Source organism: Lycium barbarum, chromosome 5 (assembly GCF_019175385.1).
Source record: "Lycium barbarum isolate Lr01 chromosome 5, ASM1917538v2, whole genome shotgun sequence".
Lineage (NCBI taxonomy): Eukaryota > Viridiplantae > Streptophyta > Magnoliopsida > Solanales > Solanaceae > Lycium > Lycium barbarum.
In genome coordinates this window covers 19945596-19960558 of record NC_083341.1, presented here as the reverse complement: position 1 = coordinate 19960558, position 14963 = coordinate 19945596, and the positions used below count along the sequence as shown (strand labels likewise).

Below are 14963 nucleotides of genomic sequence, written 5' to 3'. Positions count from 1 at the left end.
CGCAATAAATGTTTCGAAATATATCAAACCAATAAAGTACATAAAAATTATAAATACTATATTTATCAAAAGAAGAAAGAACTACAAATATATAATGGTAGTTTGGTATAAGACAAAAAATAACAAAGATGACTCTAAGTTAACCGCAAATGTTATATATTCGTACTTTGTAAGCAAAAATCATTATTGAAGTATGCGATGAGATAGTTCTTTCATAATGAATTAAAGATTTCAAATATAAAAGTTAAAATTAATGAATAAGTCCCTAAAAGACGCAAAATGGAAAAATATAACCCCATAAAAAGTATTTAGAAAAAAAGCTTAAAGCCAAAAAACCATTTAAAATAAGCCATCCCAAACACCCTTTTATTAAGGTGACCATAAATTTTTTGGCAGTTTGCCCTATGCACTTTGCAATTGATGAGGAAGACAAAATTGATGAGGAAGTTTTTTCGGGACCTAATCAAGCTGGCAAAAAAAATACTTACAAACGAAAATTGTAGTCGGATCCAAATCACAATCAATAACGATAAACAAAAACAGAAAAGCAAAATCATATTTTAGTTGATATCAACTTAACCTCTCATTGTTAGTAAAGCAAGTTAATTCAATTTTATAATAATATGCTAGAACTCATTTGAGAATCAACTCCAAAATCGATAACATATATATTATTTTATTGAAAAAATATACATATGAGCATTATGACGTAGAAAACGAACCTGAACATGATTACTGATGTGAATTATGGCTGTTGCATCCTTTCACCCATTTATGCGAAGATAGAAATGAGAGAGTCGATTTTATGAATAAAATTAAAAAGAAACTAATGAACTGCGTCCCCGAAAATGATTTTTCTTGTCTTTTTTGATAGTTCTCGAATCAGTCCAGTATAATGTATACCTACCAAAAGAGGATATGAAAGTAAATGAACTAATTAAAGGATAAACTGATAGGAATTTGAAAAGAACCAACCCATCGATATAAACAACTACACATTACAATAGTATCAACATATATTAAACAATTATAGGAGAAAGGAAAAAAGAAAGAAATGATAATCCATAGAATAACATAAAGAACATGAAGAGGTATAAAAAGATATTGAAATACATTTTCGGGACCTAATCAAGCTGGCAAAAAAAATACTTACAAACGAAAACTGTAGTCGGATCCAAATCACAATCAATGACGATAAACAAAAACAAAAAAGCAAAACCACATTTTAATTGATATCAAATTAACCTCTCATGGTTAGTAAAGCAAGTTAATTCAATGTATAATATGCTAGAACTCATTTGAGAATCAACTCCAAAATCGATATCATATATAGTATTTTATTGAAAAATACAAACATGAGCATTATGACGTAGAAAACGAACTTGAACATGATTACTGATGTGAATTTTGGTTGTTGCATCCTTTCACCCATTTATGCGAAGATAGAAATGAGAGCCGATTTTACGAAGTTAAATTTTTTTAAAATTAGCCAAAGTATAAGCAATAATTTTGTTATTCTCCAGACCATTTGAACATATTACATGAATAAATTATTTAACCACCATTATTAGACGTCAAAAGAAAAACAAAAACCTCCTAGAAAATATACAAAATTTCAAGATTGTGCACGTTAAAATTCAAACAACAATGAACTGAAAATTACCTCTGCAGAAAGAAAAGGGAGGGACATTCTTAGTGTTGTTGATTGTGCCCATATTCTTAGATCATATTTCAACGTTTTATGTAGTTTTATTTTAGTGCATAAATGATCACTAATTGCAAAATTAAAAGTAGCAGTGACTATCACTAATTGCAAAAGTAATAGCAATGACTTTTGGGCTTTGTAAACTGAAAAAAAAAAAGATGAGTAATTAATAGAATGTAATTAATTAAGAAATGAATTTCCTATTTTTAATATATCATATAAATAGGAAAAAATAGGAAAAATGTCAAAAAAAAAATGAGAAAAAAGATATATATATATATATATATATATATATATATATATATATATATATATATATTTGATAGTTTGGATATCCGGACACCATCGCATTAGTATCCCTGGAAGTTCCCTCATGCGCGAGAACACAAGTCCTTCTCCCATGAAGTTCTTGCTTAAGACAACCAAAAGTACAATACTTATCTTCCTTAGTATTAGTATCCAACCTTTGCTCCTACTGACTTAACCCTTGAGATCAGTGGCGGACCCAGGATCTTGTGCAAGTGACTTCAATCAAAGACTACGAGAGAACCAAGAGCGATAATAGATGTGCCAAGCAAACTTGTTTTCCTGGGTTAGGGTGGAGAGTTGGGGGTGGGAAGGAGACAACTAATGTGGGATGTCACTTATAGAATTTGTTTTTCCTGCTCCCACTATAAAAGTCATTTTCCTGATTTTTCAAGGAACTTGTTCTGTTAGAAAAAAATGTTCTCCATAGCGTTTTCACCAACCAAACAGGAAAAATTGGCATTTCCCCTCCATACCAAACACACACCCTTAGAGGAAGTGTTCAAAGATTAAAAAGTGCTTGCACTTCATAGACAATAAAATATTATAATCAACACATGATTGTGAAATACAGAACAATAATGCCATACAAATTAGTCATCCAGAGTAGAGGTTGTAGATAGAATTTCCATGCAATTTCATTACAATCACCACATCTCTATCTCACTTGAGCTAAAACTCTCTCAGGGTATTCGTAAAGTGACCTTCCTTCACACACACACACACACTGAAATGCTCATGCCTAATACAAATCTGGATCATCAAAAGACATTGCTCATAGTTCACTTACTCCATTTGCATGTAAAATTATGCATTCTACTAATCATATCTGTATCACAGTTTGATAAGTAACTATGGTCCCAAAACTAAGATGCCAAAAGATCCACAAACAAGTCAATCACAATTGAGATTTGAAGGAAATTTTTTACTTTGCAATTTTGAAGAATTATCTCTCAAAGTTGAGAGACCCCTACCATATGTAGTTACAGATATAAATCAAGAAACGTATCGATTAATAATTTCGAGCTGAAATACTCACATTTCAGAATGGAAAAAGAAAATGTCTAAAATATTCTCATCCGATAATTTTAGAAGCCTCACCAAACTGTACATGTATAAAAGTTTTCATAAATCTTTGTACCAAGAGAAAAGGAACAAAAATTGAAAATATATGGGAAGAAAGTATATTTTTATTTCTAAAGAAGAATTATGGAGCGATTTCAAGCCTTGGCTCGAAGCAAAAACCAGTAAAAAGCTGAAGGGGAAACCTCTTTGTCACGGGACATTTCGGGCTCCACCTCCACTTTATCTGCTCCACATCGAAAATAAGAAGAGCAGGTGCTCCATAACTCTGAATGTATATGAAGTCATCTGTACCGCTACTAGCAAAAACTTCATCAAATTCCCCAAAACCTTGGAAATACTTATGTGGCATTCGGGTAATTTGTTGCCATTCCGTCCCATTAAGTCTCCATATGCCGACCCCCTTAATTATGTCAGCCCGATCTCGCCTCCCTATACCTCCTACCATTATTAACTTTTCCTTCAGGTTTATTAAGCGGCCACATGTAAGAGAACATGGCACTGAAATAAAACTCCTCATCAACAAACCGGGCGATGATGATATGCTTGAGAGATCGTAAGTGATTAAACCATGACGATTTTCCAAACCACCAATGCCAGTCGAGTAGATCATGAAATACAAAATACCATCACATATTACGCTTTCGTCCCCACCTCTCCATCCCGCCAAAACATCGGTCAAACGGGTCGTCCACATCATCGTTCCAGAATTGTATATGTGAATGGAAATATCCCACTGAAAGAGGTTTCCGGGGATGTGCTTCGATTTAACAATGCTGACACTATAGCGACGGGTTTTCCTATTTGCGGACATTGCCAATGCATTGTAATCGGAAAACTTGAAGCCAGGTGGCTCCTCGAGGCTCTTGCAACATTTGGTTATCGGATTACATACATATAGCTCAGTTCTACTATCATTGTCCATCAAGCAAAATAATCCACAAGATGAAGAAATCAAGCAACTCGATGTCCAAATGCAGGGGAGTTCTATACCGTACCATTTCCGAAAGGTCAGATCATAGGCATAACCTACTGGTTCCTTCAAACTTGTGAACATAAAGTACCATGGTTTATGAGACAGAGACTTAGAGGAGTTCCCCAAGAACTTTCCGGACTTCACTATCTCGTGCCATCTTTTACACACACAACTTGCCCTAAAGAGGCTAGCAACAGGAAGACATGCTAAGATCCTTTCAAGTATATCATCAGGCAATATGAAATCCACAAGAACTGAGGAAACTTCTTTTTTGTCTTCATCTTTAAGCTCGGACAAAGAATTAGACTCAACTGTGTTAATTGCAGCATAATTATGGCAATGACTTATCCATGATGTCTCCCCTTTCATGATGATTAAAAGTGACAAGAACCTGAAAGCGTTAAATTTTTTGAATGAGATTATGTATACAAAAATAAATGGGATAATTACATTTCTGGACCGGTCAAAAGAATAATAGCCAGAAAATGTATAGGTTTTGTATATCAAGTATAAATATACATATTGCATACATATAATATACAGTTTATATAGCATTATTATACCTATTGTATACATATAACATACATACAATATACACAATCAGTGTATATGTTTTGTATATTTTGGCTAGTGCCTGTAATTACTTTCGGCTGACGCGCCAAAAATGAAAAAATCCCTTCATTAAACAACCAGACCATTCAACATCCGAAGGACTTTTACCGCTAGAACGACCGATGCCTGATTCATTTCTCGCTCACGACCCCTTAAGGTTGTGACATCGAGTGCTTAAGTGAGATCAGCGGTCTGGCAGGTCCTTGGACAACTGTCATCCCTGATGCAACTAATGTAAACATGGATTTCAACTACTGGTACTTATGAATCAACCTTTTCTTAGCTAATGAAGAAGTGTAACACATGAGACAAAGAGATGCAAAATTTTAGTTAGATCAGATTGTACATTTTGCATAATCCACTGCTTAACAAAGCAGAATGAGCAGCAACAAGAAGCCACTACGCGTATAAATCAGTTCGCATAACAATTACTACCATGCAAATTCCACAGGAAAACAGAATTTCAGAAATATGCACTGATATGGAGAAACAATGTGCCATTCACAAATTAATAACAGATGAAACAAAAGGAAAACCATGTTCAAACCATATATACAACAACGGAAAAACAGAAGCCACTTCCCTAGTTTTCACTAAAAAAAATTGAAATTAGCTACGAACTTCGTCGCTAAATTGCTCGTAGCTAACATATTTTTTTTTTTTAAATCCATCGCTAATTCGTCTCATAAGATTAGCGACATATTTTTCAATTTAGCTATAGAATTTCTCTGCGCTAATTCGTCGCCAAATAGGATTAGCATAGATTTTTCTATTTAGCTACAGAATATTTCCGTCGCTAATTCCTATTTTTTTTAGTAGTGTTTTGGAAATCAATATTAAAAGTGGGGTTGTTGAAAAAAATAAAATGAAGCCAGACACAAAAAAACACTGTTTAAGGAAATTCACTGAAAAACAATAAAATTAAAACCTTAGGAAGATAAATTACAAGAAATGAACATGTTCTTAAGTAAATATCATCTTAACCCCCAAAAGAAACCAAATTTTGCCTGAGATGAACCAAAATAAAGACATTACCTCAGAAAAGAAATCCTCCTTTATCAGAATTAGTCCAGCCAGATTGCTCATAATCTTCAAGATTTAGCAGTAAAATGCTAATAAAAAATCAGATGCTAACAACATTGCATAGCCAAAAAAAAAAAAAAAAAAAAAAAAAAAAAAAAACCAATGGGGTATCTAAAATTCTCATTAAAAAAAAAACAATGAATCATCATAAGGTTCTTTGTTTCTCTTCCTCTCTGTTTAGTGAAAGTGGAGAGAAAAAAAAATTGAGTTGTTTTACTAGGCTATTTTTATGGTTTTTAAGAGCATTGAGCTTTTGACAATTTGACTACTAATAAAAAAAATAAAAATAAAAATATTATTCACACCTGGCATTTATCTACCAAAAAAATTCAAATCATGTGTCTTGTCATTGTGTATTTACCATTTTAAGAAAAATACTTTGCCCACTCAATTATTACATTAAATTAATTAATTTAATTTAAAGAGTTAAAATTGAAGAGAAATACGTATCACTTAATTATAATTAAATGATAAAAAATCATATGCAAGATAACTATTTTATTTTTAACTCTTTAGAAAAAATTAATAATTCTTGCAATCCTTTTTCGAAAACCTTCTCTTTTGACTCGAGGGTCTATTGAAAAATAAGGTCTGCATACATTCTAACTTTTCCCGACCCCACTTATTGAATTAATAGAGTATGTTGTTGTTGTTGTAGAATAAATTAATTAATTCGATACAAATATTAAATGGCTAAGTATTTTCCTTAAATTGGGCAACATATCATTATGAAGATTTGCCGACAAAACACATGATTTGCATTCTTTGGGTAGATAGATGTTAAAGTGTGGATAAGTACATTATTTTCTTTTAGTTGTTTTCGGAAAACAATGGATTTGACCACAACAAAAGAGAAAAGCTCAAATGGTATTATACGACGGGCTCAAATGGTATTATACAACGGGCAAGGATTTTTGTGACTTTTGTTCTTCTTGGCGTATGTTAGTTCGGGACAAATCTTTTGATTCTTAAAAAAAAACAGTTCAAGGTTCAATTGGCCGATTCGAAGATTTATCAATATCAAATTCATAAGAAAAATCAAATTCTTATTCGCAATTATTTATGATTTTAAAAAAATGAAATTCTGAAAACTCATTTGTTTTATTTATACTCTTCTTCAAATTATACATATCACATGACACACTTTAACAATATATATGATATGATTTGTATTCATTTGAAGTAGATTAAATATTAAGTATGAATTAAAAAAAATCCAAAAAGTATTGGAATTGATCTCAACAAAAAGATAACTAGATGAGAGTAATATCAAATGTTATGTCATGATGTCTAAGTCATCACATATTCACATTAGGACTTCTATATGTTTCTTCTAAATTCTTTTGCCCTTTTTCTCTATCATTGTTTATTTTCTTCCATTTCCTACCTAATCCCTTTTTCAGCCGCTTTCTTCATGACTTCTACTTCTCCTTCCCTCTTACCTTATTTCCTTTTAGAATATTATTGAATGAGGAACCAATGCTTTTAGAAAGTAACAGGCAAAAGATTGAATATACAGAAAGGGAACAAATTAAAATTTACTATATATGAATAAAATAGAAATATTTATAAAAAATGAGAGAAGTATAAGTTTATGCGTTTGCATTCACTTATTTTCATTCATTTTTTCTTTTGACCATTAAAAATATCTTGACAAGTTGAACAAACTTTTGTTTTTCTAATCTTCCAATTCCAATCTATAATATTTCCATTTACTTATAGCATATGTTTAGAATATACTTTACCAACATATACAAGATTGTCCCCTAGGACATATTCTTTTCTTCTCTGATTTGCTTTTAGAGATACGAATATAATTTTTTTGGGCTGATTTTTGGTTTCCAAACAGGATTTTAATTCTTTAATAGCTATGCCACCTAATTAATCCCCCATCAATCTTTTGTAGGGTATTCTACCTAACCTTTTGAATTTAACAAGTAATCCTTTTCATCTTTGAATTGACAGGAGCCACCCGATCTTGAAGCAGCTAGTAGTCATAATGAGCTAGTCATTGTAGAATTAATATTTTTGAAAGTCAAAAATGACAAATATGAATATATTCAAGCTAACTCCTAACACTCTTCTTCTGAACGAAATAGAGAACCTTATAAACTAAATTTTCAAAATTTCAAAATATTTTGAAATTATGTTCATATCACCTATGATCTGTGTCGCTTTCGTTATTTGCATTTCCATATCACTTTGAATTTCTTAGCCTATTTGACTTATTTTTATGATTTTCATTGAGTTTCGGAAACAGCCGTCCTATCTTGGTAGGAGTAAGGTCTGCGTACACTCTACCCTCCCCAGACCTCATGTTGTGGGATTTCACTGGGTTGTTGTTGTTGTATCACCTATGAACTGTTCAAACATCGAATGTTGTTACTTTTAATTTTCTAAAATAATTATTAATGAAATTATTATTTTTCGAATAATTAGACCACAAAATGCTAAGAATGACACGCAAATTGAAAATAAGTCTTTCTTGAAAATTGATTAGAAAAAGTAAAGTTGTATTTCTAATAATTTTACAGGTAACAAAAAGAATGATCAAGTTGTATTAAAAAAATCTGAATTCTAAGGAAAAATAAGTATCACAACGCAAGATGAGGCTTTACATTAAAGAAAACTAACGAGAAAACAAAAAAGTATGGAACTTCAATTTTTATACCATAATACTCCGTAAGTTCTTCATTGTTGAAAAAAATAACTATGGTACTTTGACTTTTAAAGTTGAAGTAAGAGCAGCTTTCAGCCTCATTCAGAAACTAAAAGTTGTCAAAACTGGATATATATTGGACTGTATATTGGGTATATTGTTGTGTATCACGTGGCAGAGGTTGTGAGAGTTAGTTGATGTTGTGATCATTAGTTTGTTTGTTAGTTTTGAGCGCAATGATTAGTTGCATGCTAGCTGTAGTACAACTGGCCAAAGATGCTAGCTGTAGTATAGCTGGCCAAAGTAGTCTACAAATATCTCATTTCCCTCCTCACATGTAATTCAATTCAGTACAAAAATCTTCTCTCTACTCGATTTGCTTCAACTGCAATCTTCATGATCAAGCTTAAGGCTTGATCATGGTTTCTAATTGATAAATTCACATGGTATCAGAGCCGTGATCACTCGATCTATACTGCGCACTTCGAAACTCCATTAGAGAGGATAATTGAAGGCTTAAAACAAAGAAAATGGGAAAAGAAACTATAATTGTTACAGTCGATCATCATCATCCACTTTACTTGCAAGCTTCAGATGTACCAGGTATGGTACCAATTCCAACTAAGCTTACATGTCCATATTATGGAGCAGGTCCATGAAACTAGCTCTAAGAGGTAAAGGAAAACTAGGATTTATAAATGGAAACTGTGTTACAAGTGATTATGAAGGTAAAGGAGATTTAGAAGAGTTATGGGAGAAGTGTGATGCTATAGTATTGTCATGGATAGGAAGCACAGTTTCAAATGAGTTGATACCAAGTATCATCTATGCTGAATTTAAGGAAAGATTTGATAGATCTAACCTTACTAGGATCTATCATATCTGGACAGATATAGTGAATCTAAAACAAGGAAATGACACAGTCACTAGTTACTACTCTAAGATGAAGAAACTGTGGGATGAATTGGATGTAATTGTGCCTTTACCTTCATGTTGTGATGAGTCCAAGCTTTATACAGATAATCTTAAAGCTCAGGGACTGATACAGTTTCTGATGGGTTGAATGAAAGTTATAGTAACATAAGGAGCAACTTGTTAGCAAAAAGATCTGATGTCACATTAAATGAAGCCTATGCAGTGGCAACACAAGAAGAAAGTCAAAGAGCCTTAGGTGTGGTGGACACCTTGTGGAGAATGTGGATACAAAGGATACAAAACTAAATATTGTTATAAATTGGTTGGATATCCTGCAACCTTCAAAAGTAAGAAGAAACAAGGACAATCTGGTGACATCAAGCCCTATGCAAACTCAACCACCACTAATAGAAATGTAGGAGAGTCCAGTAGCTCACAACACAAAACTGATGGCTTGTTCACTTTACAACAATATCAGGAGGTGCTGAATAAACTAGATGAATCAGGGATGGACAAATGTGTGTCTAACATGGCAGGTATAACTTCTCTATTATCCAATGCAGTTGCATATGAATGGATAGTAGATTCAAGAGCATTACATCATATAACATCCTGTAAAGAACTTCTAAATGCACTTAGGAGTTTGTCTGATCACAAAGGTAATTAGGTGCAGATACCTACAAGTGGAAAACCGCACATAGAAAATGCAGGAAATGTTATGATCTTGGAAGTACATAAGATTCAAAATGTATTTCACGTGCCAGACTTCAAATTTAACTTGTTCTCAGTGTCTACACTTACCAAGGAACTATTTTATGCAATAATTTTCTTGCCTGATGTCTGTGTGTTTGAGGGAATCTTCAATGGCAAGGTTATGGGAATCAGTAGAGAAAGAGATGGTTTGTACATATTGCAGGAGCCAAGAAAAATAAATCACACACAGCTAGTGGCAAATTCATTCCCAATAAGGAAGGAAAACTGTGGCATCTTAGATTGGGACATCCTTTAATAGGTGCAATGAAGCATATCCCATCATTAAAGTTCAAAGTAGAGTCTGATGTTCAGGATAGATGTGCAGTATGTCCATTGTCTAAACATCATAGATTGAAATTTCCATTAAGTGAGAATAAAACTGTTGCTTGTTTTCAACTTGTGCGTGTTGACCTTTGGGGGCCATATAAGAAGGAAACTTGTGACAATAAACACTACTTTGTTACATTATTTGATGATTACAACATGTATACTTGGTTTTTGTCTCATACATTCAAAACATGAAGTGTTTACTGTATTTTTAGATTTCATAAGTTTGATGAAGAGTCAATTTGGTTGCACTGTTAAAACACTTAGATCTGATAATGGCACAGAGTTTTTTTTAACTCTAATTGTGTAGAGTTGTTTGCTCAACATGGCATTATACATCAGAGTAGCTATCCTTATACACCTCAACAAATGGAACAATATAAAGGAAACATATGCACATCTTAGAAGTTGCTAGAGCTTTAAGATTCTAGAGTGGTGTTCCAATAAGTTTCTGCGGTGATTGTGTGAGAACAACTGTTTACTTGATCAATAAGCTTCCTACATTGGTCTTAGATGGGAAGAGTCCATATGAGAAGTTATTTGGGAAAGAACCAAGCATTGAACACTTGAGAGAGTATTTAGATGCCTTTGCTATGCCAGCAAGCTGCCTAGAAGAGAAAAATTTGATTTAAGGGCTAGGAAATCTGTATTAATTGGTTATTCTGAAACTCAGAAGGGATATTGGATGTTTGATCTCAACAACAAGGTTTTGTTCATCAGTAGAGATGTGTCCTTTAGAGAATTCACCTTTCCCTTTAAGCAAGAGTCTCCTCCTAGCACAGATGACATGTTTTTGATCAACTATGAGGGAATTACTGAAGTAATGGGGACAAGAGAAGTTGATGGTGTTATTGAGATAGTGTCAATGATACTTCACCAATTCTCCTACATGATGAGATGGCACAAGCACCATACACATACCAGGATGGTGGTGTGTCAGTTCTTGACACAAACAATGCTGAGAGTAATGAGTTGTTTGAGGCAGCAGAAATAGTTGAAGAAGTGGATCATGAAGCACAACCTCATGCAACACAAGAGAAAGTTGAGCAATTCAATGATGAGGAACTGATACAAGCACCAATACTGTAGCAACATGAGCAAGTTGATGAACAAATGCCAATAATACCAGAAGAACAAGGCAGACCTTCTAGAAGTGTTAGACTACCTATATGGCATAGGGACTATGTGGTGGCATCTCAACACAATAGTCACTGTGCATATCCTATTTCCAACCACCTATCTTACTTATCTCCAGCATATCAAACATATTTGAGTTGTTTCTCTAGTGTTGTGGATCCCAGAAACTTTCATGAAGCATCAAAGGAGAAAGTGTGGATAGAAGCAATACAGAAGGAGATTGAAGCACTAGTGGAGAACAACACTTGGGAACTAGTTGAACTGCCACCAGGAAAACAAACTATTGGAATCAAATGGGTGTATAAGGTGAAGTTAAAGGCTAATAGAGAAGTTGACAAATACAAAGAAAGGTTAGTAGCAAAAGGCTACACATAAAAAAAAGGTTTAGACTATCATGAAACCTTCTCACCGATAGCAAAAATGGTCATATTAAGGACAATGATCAGCATAACAGCACCACATAATTGGAAGCTGTTCCAAATGGATTTTGACAATGTCTTCCTCCAAGGAGATTTGGAAGAGGAAGTATAAATGTCTCTGACTCAGGGATCCACAGACAAGGGGAGAACAAAGTATGTAAACTTTTGAAGTCACTATGTTGGCTGAAACAAGCTTCAAGGCAATGAAACATCAAGCTGACTGCTGCATTGTTGCATGCTGGATACACATAGAGCTCCTATGATCATTCATTATTCAGCAAGAAGAGAGGCAATGAACTTGTCATCATCTTGATATATGTTAATGATTTGGTGATAACAGGAAACAATTCTAGCCCGGTGGATGAGATAAATAAGTATTTACATAGTCAATTCAAAGTTAAAGACTTAGGAATATTGAAGTATTTCCTTTGGAATGGAAGTTATGAGATCAAAACATACGATACTGCTTAATCAAAGGAAATATATATGGAGTTGATTTCTGAATTAGGACTTAGTGGAGCAAAACCATCCTCCACGCGATTAGAAGTAATGTCAAGTTGACCTCAGTTGAAAAGGAAAATGGATGATCCAATACTTGAAGACATAGGCAGCTATTAGAAGTTAGTGGGGAAGCTGATTTATCTGACCATTACAAGACCAGATATTTGATTTGCAGTACAGGTCTTAAGTCAGTTCATGCAGATGCCAAAGAAGTATCATTAGGATGCAGCCCTAAGAGTGGTGAAATATTTCAAAATATCACCAGGATTAGGCATATTGCGGAGGAGAAACTCTATTGAAGAATTGACAGTTCTCTGTGATTCAGACTGGGCTTCTTGTCCTAATACTAGGAGATCAGTGACATGATTTGTTGTGCAGCTTGGACAATTATTAATCTCCTGGAAATCCAAGAAGCAACACACAGTAAGTAGGAGCTCAGTTGAAGCTGAGTATAGAAGCATGACCTCAACAGTTTCTGAGATTGTTTGGCTAACAGGTTTGTTGACTAGAAGTTAATATGAAGCTTCCCATAAAAGTTTATTGTGATAGCAAAGATACTATACTTAGCAGGCCATCCAATAATTCATGAACGCACAAAGCATATTGAAATTGATGGTCATTTTGTAAGGGAAAAATTCAAGGATGGGACCATCTTGCCAACTTATGTCAGCATGCACCAAACTGCAGCTGGCCGATCTATTAACAAAGGGTCTAGGAGTGTCACAACATCACATGCTTTTGTCCAATCTGGGAGTGATAGATGTATTTCACCCACCAGCTTGAAGGGGAGTGTCAAAACTGGATGTATATTGGACTGCATATTGGGTATAGTATTGTATATCATGGGGCAGAGATTGTGAGAGTTAGTTGATGTTGTGATCATTAGTTTGTTAGTTAGTTTGAGTGCAATGATTAGTTGTATGCTAGTTGTAGTACAACTAGACAAAGTAGTCTACAAATATCTCATTTCCCTCCTCACATGTAATTCCAGGGGCGGAGCCACATTGGCTCCAGGGGGTTCATCCAAACCCCCTCGGCGAAAAATTACAGTGTATTTTCAAAGTTAAAATTATTTTATTATGTATATATAGTAGATGTTGAACCCCTAGACTTCTTCGTGTATTTACCTTTTAGAATTTTTGAATCCCCTACATAAAAATCCTAGCTCCGCCACTGTGTAATTCAATTCAATACAAAAATCTTCTCTCTGCTCAATTTGCTTCAACTGCAATCTTCATGATCAAGGTTTCTAGTTGATAAATTCACAAAAGTTATCATTTTCCAAACTCAAAAGAGATTGACATTTAGCTTTCCTCCTTTATCTCAAATTGTAAGAGGTCTAGTTGAAAATTATCGTTGCATATGATACATATTTTTGAAGTAAAAATTGTCAAAATACAAACTGCTAGTACACATATTGTTTCTTTTAACCAAAATGGGTCTGGAAGTGCAAGAAAGCTTAGTTAGAACAGGTTTTGAATGTATTTTGTAAGAAATTTGGTATGAATTATAATTACCAACGTAGACATAATACGTGCAATTTTTACATGGTATGGTTAGCAATTATGCACATCACATCTGCCTGGGAAGAATTTGTTATTCGAATAGAGAAGTTATTCGATTACTATATGACTCATTTCCTTATTTCCTTAAATTTCATACAGATTTTATTATTGGGAACATTGTCGAGAAAAAAGATAATAGTTCGAAAGCAATGTAATCTAACATTGTCAAACAAGATAGATCACAATCTGGAATGATTAGTAATTTTTATTATTATTCGTGCATCGCAGGTTCTAATACTAGTTTTGAACTTAAACAAAACCAACTTCTACTTTTGAACGAAAACACTAGATAGCCTCTTAAACATATGTTATCAATTATCATCCTTCTCTTTTAGACTTTTACCTTGATCAAAATCATCTATTAATATTTGTAACCGTCATTCTATGAGTAATTTCGAAACAACCAACCAATATCATTGCTATACCTAATCAAATTCGTGATCGAGAAAAACAATTAAGGCAGCATAGTTCGTAGGATTCATCATTTTTGGTTCACTTCAATAAAATCATATGTAAATTAAAACACGAATTTATATTGCAAATTTCGTAGTTTAAAGTCGTACCTTTTATTTAATTACTGAAGAAAAAGCTCGGTTGGAATCCTCTTACGGAGAGAGCCATCTTCTTCTTCTAATTCTTATATTGGAAGGAGATAAAATTTTAACCTTAGAAAGAAAAATATGATATGCATTTATCTTATATAAACAAGACAAATTCGTGTTTATTTTATATAGGCAATTACTATCAGTTGTGATTGTTCTACTTTTGTTTGATTTTTACTTTATTGATCCACATGGTTAATCCGTATTCCATACTTATTCATCGACTAACAAAAGTCTAATAGTTAGGAGAAAGGAAAAACCAAAGAATATTTCCACCAAAATAGACGCCTACTTCACCTAGGTTAGTTAGCTACAGAAAT

The 14963-nt window shown here is 33.5% G+C and overlaps 1 protein-coding gene across 2 annotated transcripts; it reads right to left on the bottom strand.

The window, feature by feature from the left end:
• Nucleotides 1-3007: 3007 nt before the first annotated feature.
• Nucleotides 3008-14746, bottom strand: LOC132640661 (F-box/kelch-repeat protein At3g61590-like). Of its 2 annotated transcripts, XM_060357341.1 has the most exons (3): nt 14605-14746; nt 5718-5794; nt 3008-4461 (listed from the first exon to the last, which is right to left on the bottom strand). In XM_060357341.1, the coding sequence occupies exon 3, from the start codon at nt 4437-4439 to the stop codon at nt 3219-3221; it is 1221 nt and encodes a 406-aa protein (XP_060213324.1). In that variant the 5' UTR covers nt 4440-4461; nt 5718-5794; nt 14605-14746; the 3' UTR covers nt 3008-3218. The 2 variants fall into 2 exon arrangements, with proteins under 2 accessions (XP_060213324.1, XP_060213325.1); XM_060357342.1 differs by lacking the exons at nt 5718-5794; nt 14605-14746 and adding an exon at nt 4791-5699.
• Nucleotides 14747-14963: the final 217 nt, after the last annotated feature.